The sequence below is a fragment of the Rutilus rutilus genome, assembly GCF_951802725.1.
Source record: "Rutilus rutilus genome assembly, chromosome: 10".
NCBI lineage: Eukaryota > Metazoa > Chordata > Actinopteri > Cypriniformes > Leuciscidae > Rutilus > Rutilus rutilus.
Genome location: NC_140215.1, coordinates 17,735,902 through 17,748,333, shown reverse-complemented (window position 1 = coordinate 17,748,333; position 12,432 = coordinate 17,735,902). Strand labels below are relative to the sequence as shown.

Sequence of the window (12,432 nt, the reverse complement as noted above, 5' to 3'; positions counted from 1 at the left end):
TGTGTGTTTCTAATTATGACAATACATTAAAATAATGTGGCAAAAATACTAGTTTACATGATCAAGCAGCATAATGAGCTGTTTTGTATACGCCTAGAAGGGGTGGCGGACACCGGAAGCCACATTCAATTTACAAATGCCTGTGCCTGCTCTTACGTTAAAAATAAGGTGGATAAAATATACTACCCACTGTTACACTCAACGGTTTATATTATATTATATTAATAATACTATAATACTCTAATCTAATCTAATAATACTATAGAGCAGAGGTCTTCAACCCTGTTCCTGGAAACCAACACTGTGTTCGAATGTGCCTACTTCCTTACTATATATAGTAGGCTAAAATCAGTATGTGAGAGTAGCCTAGGTGAAAAGTACCTGGATGACTTCCAACTCCTGTGCATCCGATGGACACTTTCCCATCCCATGAGGCCACGGGAAAGGATTTGCAGGATGATGGGACTCCAGGAGGAGGGTTGAAAATCTCTGCTATAGAGAACTGCTGATTACACATTTTTGTGGGCCAACCCAGAAGTTAGCATCACCCTGGTTTCATCTGCAAAAACACAATCCAACGTTTATGAATTTTGAAGTTATACAATAACCAAAAGTAAAAAGCTAACGTAGACTAGTTAGTTAGAATAGTTTGAAAAGGCACAATTATCAACACAATGAGGAAGTAAACCCAGAATAGTGAGTAGATAAGCTTACCTGTTCAGCTTGATGATGTTCACCTCCTTAGTCCCATTGGCCACTTGTTGGCAACCACCTTTTCCAAAAAAAAGGTTAAAGCTTTAAATAAATTACATGGGGTTTACCAGAGACAATTTGGGTTTACTGACTTATTTTATGTCATAGAATAAAATGTGAAGATACTTTGCGCTTGTGTTAACCACAGACCATATTTCAGGCATTTAAACCAAAAATCCATTTAAAAACTCCCTAGATGTGATAGAATTTTCATACGTATATGCTATGATATTCTATGCAGTTTTATTGTATAAATACTTTAAAAAGTGTTCACACTGAAAATTCCAAATACGAAAAAGTGAACTTTAATTACCAAGACGATGCACTAAATTAACCGACAAAATCAAGTGGAATGTTGGACACTTCATACACTCAACGGAGGCTATCAGACTCGGATGTTGACCATCATTCGAATGACAAAATTCATCATTCAAACACTACACGGTTGAGAACATAGTGCATAGTGTAAATGCATGTTTGGGACGGTGAAAACGGAAGTGCTAACCCATTTCCGGGTTTTGGCCTACAAAAATATCCCTTCAGCACATGAAAAGAAATGGGAAAAAATACTAGGCTAAATCGTGCGTACGATTTACAATTTTGTTCCCTCGATTTGCTATATCGTGTGCACGATTTATAAATCGAAGGAACAAATTCGTAAAACGTCCGCACGATTTAGTGAGGGAACCATAGACTGTAAAAGGGGGGATCGAATATTATTGCATATTAATTGCATCTCAATTTCTGTTACAGAATGTGGACAGTATGTTACCATTTTTTTCCTGTATTCATAGCACACAACCTGTATGACCTTTGGATTTACTAAGATATGTAGACAACCTCAACTGTATTGTAGGATGTATTGTGCAGTACTAAAATACTGCTGCATTGCAGTATGCAGTGTTTGAAACTGCTACTTTGCAGTCACTGACAGCGTTTTGTGTGAAGATACCTCAGATTAGCTTGGTGCTTCCGAATCCGCAGACGGTAGACGCCCCAGACTCGTCGTGTGTTCCTCCTCATTCGGTATCAGCCCGGAGATATCCGAAAAGACCCGAACTAAGCTGATGCATTCTGGGAAAAGGAAGACTGAGGCGGTCGCCATATTGTTTGATTCCGCAGATTCACTGGAGCAGAAAGCAACGAACATCCTTATTAAACGAGCTTATAATAAACAATTATACAGGTAACCGTAATATAATATTACACGAGGTCGTTGTAGATGTTACTGCATTCATAAGACCCTATTTAGTAGTGTCAGTCGGATTTATTCGTGCAGAATATGGGTCGCTCCCGGAGCCGCAGCTCGTCCCGGTCCAAACACTCTAAACACAGCCGCAGACGGAGCCGCTCCAAATCAAAATCAAAATCAAAATCCAACAAGAAAAGGAGCAGATCGAAGGAGTTGAAGAGGAGCAGACGGTCCCGCTCGAGATCCGGCAGCAGGAGGGACAGGGGTGGCTCACCACCCGACCGAACCGACATGTTCGGCCGGACTCTGAGCAAGAGAAGCAACGACGAGAAACAGAGGAGAGAAGAGGACGAGAGGAGACAGGAGATAGAAAGGCAGAGGAAGATGTAAGATGACTATTATTGTATATATAAATATATACGTGTGTGTGTGTGTGTGTGTGTGTGTGTGTGTGTGTGTGTGTGTCTACTGTCTATGGTACCAGACGTGGCCTTACTCACTTAAACATGCATGAAGTGTCACTTGGTTGGGCAGCACTATCACTTCAGTTCAGTTGTTTCATGTTTCAAGTAGCAACTCTTTGTTGTTTAATATTTATTAGAACCTAATATACTGATCTAGTGTGCAAAAAAGGTGACGTTTCATGTTACCTATCTGTATTCACTGAACTTTCATCACTCCATGGACTCTCATAGGCAGCTGTCACACATCAGGTCATCTCATCACTGAAATCTGCTGCCTGTGTAAGCTGATATGCTTTTGTAACTATCACAGATTGTTGACATCTCTCTTTTGTGATTGGAGACCACCAGTATAATGTTAAGAGGTTTGTGGAAGGGAAGGAAGGGGGAATGTAGTGAAAGAACAGGAAGAGAAGTGCTGCAGCCCTAGGCCTGATCTTCACCCAGAGTGCATTGTAACTACATTCAGGGTGTTTTAAACTCAAAGAGAGGCCCTGGATCGAGTTTCATGACACTGAAATCAAATCAAAAGATGGCTGCTGTTGTTTAATTTTTGTTTTGGCTTTGGGCAATGTAATGGTCACTTGGTTCAGTATTGTGTCTGTGTTTTTGTGTTTCTTCTTAAGGCCAGGTGTGACAGCTTGCTCTCCTCTAATGGTTTAGTCATGCTTAAAGTGTAAATAAAGGTAAAACATGCTTTTGTAATCTTGGCCTTCCCTTTGAGGGGCATACTTTCCTTTATGGGTTTATGATGTCAGCGTGCACATCATGTTTAATTTCAGAATTATAGATGACAGGACAATATCATCTGCCTCTTCTGGGCTCAGCAGTGCATTTTGTGAAATGCATTTCTTTGACATTTGGTTGTGAAATGTGCTTATCTTTTTTTTTATTTGTCTGCTAGGTAAAGGTTATCAAAGCGGCTAACATTAATTACGTTTTAGTGAAATTACATTATGATTTATTATAGTCTTGGTAGCATCAGTAAGATTTGGTTGAAAATAAATCCGTTTGTTTTGCTGTGTATAATTTTGCACGTTAAAAGTCTTCGTTTTTATGACTTTCTTGGAGTTTCATTGTATAATTGCTAATTTTCTTTGAAAAGAAATCAATTGTTAAAATAAAAATGTATGTTAGATATGTGAAAAAAAAAATATATATATATATATATATATACAGTACCAGTCAAAAGTTTGGAAACACTACTATTTTTAATGCTTTTGCAAGAAGTCTCTTATGCTCATCAAGCCTGCAGTTAAGAACAAAAAAAACAAAAAAAAAAAAAACAGTAATATTATGAAATATTATTACAATTTAAAATAATGGTTCTCTTTTTTAATATACTTTAAAATGTAATTTATTTTTGTGATGCAAAGCTGAATTTTCATCAGCAAGTACTCCAGTCTTTGGTGTCTTATGATCCTTCAGAAATCATTCTAATATGATGATTTGATACTCAGTTATTATCAATGATGGAAACAGTTGTGCTGTTTAATATATTTTTTTGGAATACTTTTTTCAGGATTCATTGATGAGTAAAACGTTAACAGCATTTATTCATAAAAACAGCATTTATTCAAAATAAAAACATTTCTAACAATATAAATCGTTACCATCACCTTTTATCAATTTAACACATTCTTGTTGAATTAAAGTACTAATTTCTTTAAAAAAAAATATATATTGTTCCCAAACTTTTGAACGGTAGTGTATATTGTTACAAAAGATTTCTATTCTAAATGAATACAGTTCTTTTTTACTTTTTATTCATCAAATAATCCTGAAAAAAGTATCTCAGGTTATAAAAAAATATTAAGCAGCACAACTGTTTCCAACATTGATCATAAATCAGCATATTAGAATGATTTCTGAAGGATCATAAGACACCAAAGACTGGAGTACTTGCTGATGAAAATTCAGCTTTGCATCACAAAAATAAATTACATTTTAAAGTGTATTTAAAAAGAGAACCATTATTTTAAATTGTAATAATATTTCATAATATTACTGTTTTTTTTTTTTGTTTTTTTTTAACTGCAGGCTTGATGAGCATAAGAGACTTCTTTCAAAAGCATTAAAAATAGTAGTGTTTCCAAACTTTTGACTGGTACTGTATATATAATTATTTTTTTAATTTATTTTTTAAATATTTTTTTCTTCCAAAAAGCTAAATACAATTGCAAAATTAAAAGTTTTTCACATTAACCCTTTTCTGCAAAAATAATTAAATACAAAATATTACATTTTAAAGTAAATATTAATTAAAAAATATTTTATTTTAATGTATTATTTTAAATATAAATATTATATTTTTGAACTTGTCTATTTTGCATTAAAAAAAATTAAATGGGGGGCCAGTCAAATGTTGTCAGGCCAAGGGACTACTGTCCCAACTTGGACCTCTTCTTGTATGAGTTGTTCTTCACTCTACATGTATCATTGAGTATAAGTTAGGGGTCTCCCATGTTTGATCCTCTCTTTCTTGTTTCCTCCACAGCCGTCAGCAGGAAATCGAGGAGCGTCTGATTGAGGAGGAGACGGCGAGGCGTGTGGAGGAGCTTGTGGCGCGGCGGGTGGAGGAGGAGCTTGAGAAGCGACGTGACGAGATCGAGCATGAGGTCTTGCGGAGGGTGGAGGAGGCCAAACGCATCATGGAGGCACAGCTTTTGCAGGAGCTAGAGAAGCAGAGGCAGGCGGAACTGAACGCCCAGAAAACCAGAGAGGTAACGCTCGGTCGTTCGGAACACAGCGGAGAGCAGCCGCAAACCGCACACCCTCAGCCGTGGCACAACCTGACACTCGTTTTCCCCCGAGACAGAGCAGGAGATGCAGGGTAGCTGATGAAAGTAAGCTCCATTGATTGGGTGGGGAATGAAATAAATTACAGAATGCAACATTTTCAAGGTGTGATGTGATCCTTAGAGAAGTTCAGTCAAGTTGCTAAGGAACACTAATATTTAAGGACATTTAAGGTCTCGTTTACTCTGTTGATAGACAAGCTCTGTGCTTTTTCTGTAATGCTTTAATGTGATTTTAATAAATCTCACACACCTCTAGTGCACTCTCAGGGGTTTCAAGTGAACGTTTTGCCACGGCTGTAAGGGACCAATATAATGTTTCCCATGTTTTCTCTCCCCTTTTATTTTACTCTCTTTACTCCATGTCTTTTATCATTTTACTGTCCCCAATGTATGAAACTGTTTGTCTTCAATAAAACGCTTTTCTTAAAAAAGGTCACTCGGCATTCAAACCTGGCCTTTTTTTGTTTTTTTCCACCATAATACACTTTGATAGCTTACCATAATACACTTTACTACCGTAATGTGGTTTTTGGATGTTACAAACACACAAGACCTTTTGCGGCCACTAGACCACACTTAAACTAGTTAATTTGCTAAATCCATAGCTTGTAATTCCACCCATACCATAAAGGAGGGTTACTGTGCTCTAATTGTAAAGAAGCAACGAGTTATGAAAAAGAAACTAATTCCATTCCACAAGCACACACAAAATTCAGCGGCTCAGCACTAATAGGGTTAGATATGTGCCCTCCTTCTGTACGTTTTAGATTTGTCCCCATCATTTGTAGCCCTGGTACTGAACCATTAAATGAATCTGTATTGTTCTACATTTAGCGTTTGCACATGATTTGGTCTTCATTTGCACCATCAATCACAAAACGCTCCACCCCTCTCTTTATTGCTCATCCATTTCTGTCGTCTGTGTTTTAAATTTATTAATTACTGATTTTTTTTATTTCTAACTTCATTTTTCCTTTGACTCTTCCGTTTTGACGTCATTAAAAGTGCAGTGTTTTAAATGTACTTCTGTGTCCTCACAATTTGCTTTTCCTCAGGAGTGCTGGCGTGCGGGTACACACACACAGACACACACACACACTTCTACATCCACACTCAACGTTGCTGTGCCATTGAGCTTAGACGCAAACACTTCACTGTTTTTGTTTTCAAACAAACACATCTAACGAATGATCCCACCTTTGTGTTTTTGCAGTCTTTAACATCCTTTAACGTTAATAGCCTGACGTCCCCACACGGTAATGTTGTATGATTACCATAATTCATTTTCTTGGACTGTGCTATATACTGCATGTGGTGTTGCTGTGTAAGAGCACTAGCTCGTGCTAGCAGCTCAGAAATTTTTAAAGGGGAGGTGCTGCGCTGTCCAGGACGGGACACACGGGACCAGGCAGTAAATACTCACCCCTTTAATCAGCAGTTGTGTAGGTACAGTACACAGTCAAAGGAGAAAGGCGTAGGTATACGAGCATTGGTGAGCCACTACTATTCACTCTCTCCTTTATTTAAGTTAATCTTTCTTTGTCTCTCTCATTTTCTTTTGAAACTTCTTGCTTATGGATGCTGATAAATAAAAAAAAATAGAGAGAGAACGAACTGATTGATTTTTTTTTTTTTTTTTGATTTTTTCATCTGCAAACGAATGAGATTCTTCGTTAGTTGTCGATGTGTTATCTTTTACATACCTGTTCTGTATGGATCCTAATGAATGCGTAAATGGATGTTTGGATGTGTATATATATATATTTAAACGTGGCGGGGATTAAAGGTGTGCCTGAATACATTCGTGGGTGGGTTTTTTTTGCTTATTGTTGCATACATAGAGGTTAGCTTCAGACATTTGATGCTGCAGTTCGGAATGTGAAATGTGGAGAGCGTGTGTAAGTACATGAAAGATTGTGCGAGTGTCGCTGGCTGGTACCTGTTTGTGCGAGTGTAGACGTGTTTGAGTGTGCAACTGGGTTTATGGGGACCTATTTCAGTGGATTTGTCTGCCCACCCTAACATGTCACCGTGTCACCCCTTTAGGAGGAAGAAAAATCCAAACGAGCGGAGCTGGAGAGAATTTTGGAAGAAAACAACCGAAAGATTGCTGATGCTCAAGCTAAGCTGGTACTTATTTATTTGCTTTATTTTGACAACAAAACATATGTCTCATTCTAGAAGATGAGAAACAAAAGCCAAACACAATAAAACAAAAATAATTGTACTCCTAAACGTAAAAGAAAAATATGTACATGAAACAAAAATATTTAAATGTAATAGTTAATTAGTATAATTCTACATGCTCTCTCAGAATTGGTTGTCCACACAAAAAGTATTTTCATTATTTATGTAAATATAAAATATTGCAATTTCTATACAAATTTTTAAATATATATATTTTTTTCCTTCAGTTTTATGAATAACGTTAAGATGCAATACCGCCACCTATTATGTTGAAGTGTCAAACAGATGGTTTGACAGGTGTTGAAATATTTTCAAGATTATTTAGTGTGGTATTCATGATATAATTTTTTTATATCAGGATTACCGCCAGTACCGATGTGTATATATACACCTCTACCCGGAAATATCAGGAAATGTTGATATGCAGGCCTGAAAATCAAATAATTCTTGGAAATTTCTTTAGGGAATAATAATATTCTCTTAAATATTCAATTTGTTTTAAATAGATCTTTGTGAGTGCAGTTTCTATGAAATTGTTCAAAATCCTTATCCAATTATCTGGAATGGTGATAGAAATTCATGATATGAGTTCACAAGCCAGTGGATTCATATTGAAGATTAAGTCCACTGAGAATTTAAAGCTCTTGAAGAAGTTTTTATTTCTCATTTTTGATAAAACATTTGTGGTGATACTTTGGTTTTTGCGTATACATTTCAAAGTCATTACAATTATAGGCTTTTGTGTGTCCGTAAAGTAGCTCTCCCTCAAAATGGACAGAAAATGTTTTTGCTTTAAGTCATTGTGAACACTGGAGTGGTGTTTTTTTGCACTTGCACTTGCATTGTGGTACCTGTCCTCTCTGAAATGTTTCAAAATGGATGCTTGGCAGTGCCAACCATGCCCCCATTTTTTTAATCTATATGGTTGGATCAAATACAATGAACATTGTTTTTTCATTAATGCTTGTTAATTAAGGAACATTTTCATGTATTAGTGTATCAAATGACCTAAAATGAACCTATTTAATATGCCTTGGCTGATTGAAAAAGTCACTTTTGCTCATGTGTTTGTTTCAGGCTGAGGATCAGCTACGTATAGTAGAAGAACAAAGAAAGATCCACGAGGAACGCATGAAGTTACAGCAGGAGAGGCAGAAACAACAGAAAGAGGAACAGAGGATGATATTGGGGAAGGGCAAGTCCCGACCTCGCCTCTCCTTCACTCTCAAAGCTACAGAGTGACTTCTCTTCTCTTCTCTTCTCTTCTCTTCTCTTCTCTTCTCTTCTCTTCTCTTCTCTTCTCTTCTCTTCTCTTCTCTTCTCTTCTCTTCTCTTCTCTTCTCTTCTCTTCTCTTCTCTTCTCTCCTGATGAGTGCTTCATGTTGAAGTGAATCGGAGTCTCAAAGAGAGGTCTGCCCACATAATTTGGTCTTCATAAACCCAGGAAAGGAAAAAAAAATTGGAATCCTCACGCTTCATAACCGGACTTGCAGGCACCACCACAGACTTACAGATCAGCTTGCCATCTGTGCTTATTTCTTTTTTTTCTTTTTTTTCAGTGTGTTGTATTGATATTTGACATTATTATGCTGGATGCACCTTTAGAATTTTTTTTTTCCTTTTCAATGGCAAGCAAATAAGAATGAATAAGTGTAAATATTTGTGTATATGAGTGTGCGTGGTTGGTTGGTCAATATATGTCAGTGGTTTGAGAGCTTGAATGGTACAACCCCAGTTCAACTACTGTACTTTCATTCAAAGCATCAGCATACACAAAAATGTAAAAAAAAAAAAGTAAATTGGCAGACTTTTTGTTTTATGCTTATTAGTGAACGTATGTGTGGGAGTGTGAGAGTATTTTGTATTTTTTAGACTGCAGACTGAACACCTCAAAGAATATAGTTCCTTAAATGCTGCTTAATACATAATCCCATAATCACCTGATATTAGCTGCGTTTATAGCATTATAACCTAGATCATATTTGTCCTTTTTGATACACTTTACTCAAGTCGCTCATTTTGAAACGTAGAACATATGTGTGACCAGAACGTTAGCATTCACAATACAAACATTTCAGTGAAAAAAAGGTTACAGTGTTACAAAGTCTTGTAATGTCTAGTGCTCTGTTGGTACCTTAAGGAAATCGGGAATCACAGGTAAGACTAGTTAGGGTGTGTATGCGAGCGAGTTTGCGTGTGTGTGTGTGTATGAGTGTGTTTGCTTGAGGGTGTTCTTGTATTGTGGTAAATAACCCTTTTCCTTGTGAACTGGGACATTTAGTGTGTTGACCAATAAATCCCATGAACACAAAATTGGCTGAATCATGTCTCTTGTGCTCTCTGCAAACCACAAAATAGTTTTAGACCCGTAATGTTCTTTTCTGGGAATTTGCTGCACTCTTGTATAATTTTTACCCATTATTTTAATTCTGCATATATTGTGCAACACACCAGACATTTTATTGAATGGACAATTACAGTAAAATCTAAACTGGAAAAAGAAAAACTACTGCCATTTTGTAGATTTAGTTACTATAAAATTAAAAGTCATGCAGATTGTCAAGATTCCAATTAAACGTTAAATTAATATTATAATTGTCCTATAAAACATTTGCAGCACCATAATCCCAAGAAACAGCCCTCATTAAAAGGTATAGTGGGGTCATTTCAAGAAAAGGGTAAACTGGTTACCATTATAACTGCCTTTAATTAAGATGGAAAAACTTTCAGGTTGTGAACTCTTCAAGTATAAATAAATTTTTATTTTAAATTTGAAATGTTAGTAATGAACGGTTTTAATTGTATGTTACAATGCTTTTGTACAGTAAGCTAATGATAACTGAAAACGTGTTTATAGAAATAGCCGCATGTATATATCTTTCTAATGAACACTTTGTAGTGTCATGATCTTTTTTTTTTAAGCCACAGTTACATCCCAACAATTACCAAAATAATAATAATAATTGTTTATGCTAGTTTTAGCACAATGTTATTTAATAACCCTTTTTTGTAGCAGCCTTTTAAATCTTAAGGAATTTATTTTTAAAATCACCTTTTCCAGCCCTTTATCGTGTAATGTTGTGAACTTTCCTTCGTACGAGTAAAAGACAGAAGTGAGAACCAACGTCAATCTGCATTTCAGTTTATTTCTGATTCCTCTTATCACAGATAGACCTCGAGGTTACTTCTGGTCGCTGCCTACGGTTCTCAGGTGGCCTGTGTAAGACTAATGGGAATGTTGGCAAACTCTTCTGTCACAGACGTGTGGTTTTTTGACGAGCCCGCATGATACAGTCTCGCGTGTATTAGTCACTGTCAGCTTTAACAATGCAGCGCTGATGAACTACTGATGTAACGCCGAAACTGTGCTCGTATATCCTGCTCGGCCCTGCGCGCGCTGAACTCCACAATTCCTTTATTGTTATACATAGTGAATAGTGTTAACCACAAAACAGAAGTTATAACAGCTATTATGATCTGCTCAGATTCAGAAGCGATGCGTAAAGTTTGACCCAAACTGGAGAAATGAACATACTTGACTGTTGCATGTGTGTGTAAGGAGGCCAGCAGCAGGTGTGTGTTGAGTGTTCTCGTCAGGGAAGCTATACTTTGTTTGATCACGCTAGGCTCCGAGGGACCCACGGACCGTGAGATTATTCGCGTGCAACTGAATAAACATCGATCTGTCCCTGTGATTTCAAAGAGCTGAGAAGTTGCTCAGAGTTATCTTTAAGGTGTGAAGCGTTGTTTGTTTTTAATTTACGGAGTGTCAAGACACTTTGGGAACGTTTAGGTTGAGATGTTTAAATTGATAATGAAAATTAGTTTAAATATTTAAATGTCAGGAAAACTATTTCAAGTTATAAAACAAAACAAGTTATAGCCTACATAGTTATAAACCAATTGTCTTTATTAGAAATGTTTCCATCAAATTGTTTATCAGCTATGCACGTGCAATAGCCTACGATTAATATAAATGTAATGGTAAAAGTTGTTAAAATTAACTAACGGTGTTTGTTCTGGTAGAGAATTCAAGAAAAGAACATATGCTAGAAATTGCACGTTTACTTCTTTACCAAGATACTTAGCTCATCTGTTGGTTATTTTTAAGATAGCTCAGGAAATCGTCGTTTCCGTGTTTTCCCGTCGGGAAACCTTCTTCTGGAATTGTGTTAGCTCGTCTTATTGTTTGCTTTTGTTTGGTAGTGTGGGAGCATTCTCTGAAACAGACTACCATTGCACAAAGTAAATAATGTATTGCCCTTGGACGCTTGGAGATCTTTGTAAGTGGTGCTTGAAACACAGTTTTAAGATTGTCTATTTAATTTTGCTCTTCCAAGTTAGTGCTTATATTGACAAAATAGGTCTTTATGTAGCACAAGAAGTGTAGGCTAATCTGGCCTACATTAGATGCCTGGACAAATAGATGTCATAAACAGGCAATTGGCGTTGCTTTGATGGAACACGTTAATACAGCGCTTTATTAATGCACAGCAATCATTTAGTCTGTGTATTCAGCATGTGTAGTGTGTTAATTATCGCTTCGATGTGGAATCTGCTCGTTTGATGGTCTCTTAAACCAGGGAAGAAATACACACCGATAACAGTAAATGCTGATTCAATTACAGACTTTGGAAAGTGTGAATGCTTTTCACACCGGCTTTCTTTACACTTGCGTCCTAATTTATCTTTAAGGCGTGCTTCCTAAATACCAGACATGGCCGGTTTATTAACTTAGTATAGTTAAAACAGTCTGAATAATATAATATAGGCTAATATAATATAATAATTAATGTAATATAATATATAGTTAGTTTATAATACAGTTTGAAAACAGGTTTATTACTTTATTACTACTGTTTATAGCCTACTTATAATAGTTTATTATTTTTATTTAAATTATTTTCTTTAAATTGTTCCGTTTGCGAAAACACGGTACAGCATTTGACAACTGCATCTGACAAATGAACTATACAGATAAATTTACTATTTAAGAGTAATGTAGGCTGTGTATATCATCATATAGGCTACTCTAAAT

At 36.3% G+C, this 12,432-nt stretch overlaps 1 protein-coding gene across 1 annotated transcript; it reads left to right on the top strand.

The window, feature by feature from the left end:
- Positions 1-1,832: 1,832 nt before the first annotated feature.
- Positions 1,833-9,222, top strand: arglu1a (arginine and glutamate rich 1a). Its single transcript, XM_084422318.1, has 5 exons — positions 1,833-1,939; positions 2,033-2,331; positions 4,904-5,129; positions 7,254-7,337; positions 8,472-9,222. Exons 2-5 carry the CDS (start codon positions 2,036-2,038, stop codon positions 8,634-8,636), a joined length of 771 nt encoding a protein of 256 aa, XP_084278444.1. The 5' UTR covers positions 1,833-1,939; positions 2,033-2,035; the 3' UTR covers positions 8,637-9,222.
- The last annotated feature ends 3,210 nt before the right edge of the window (positions 9,223-12,432 follow it).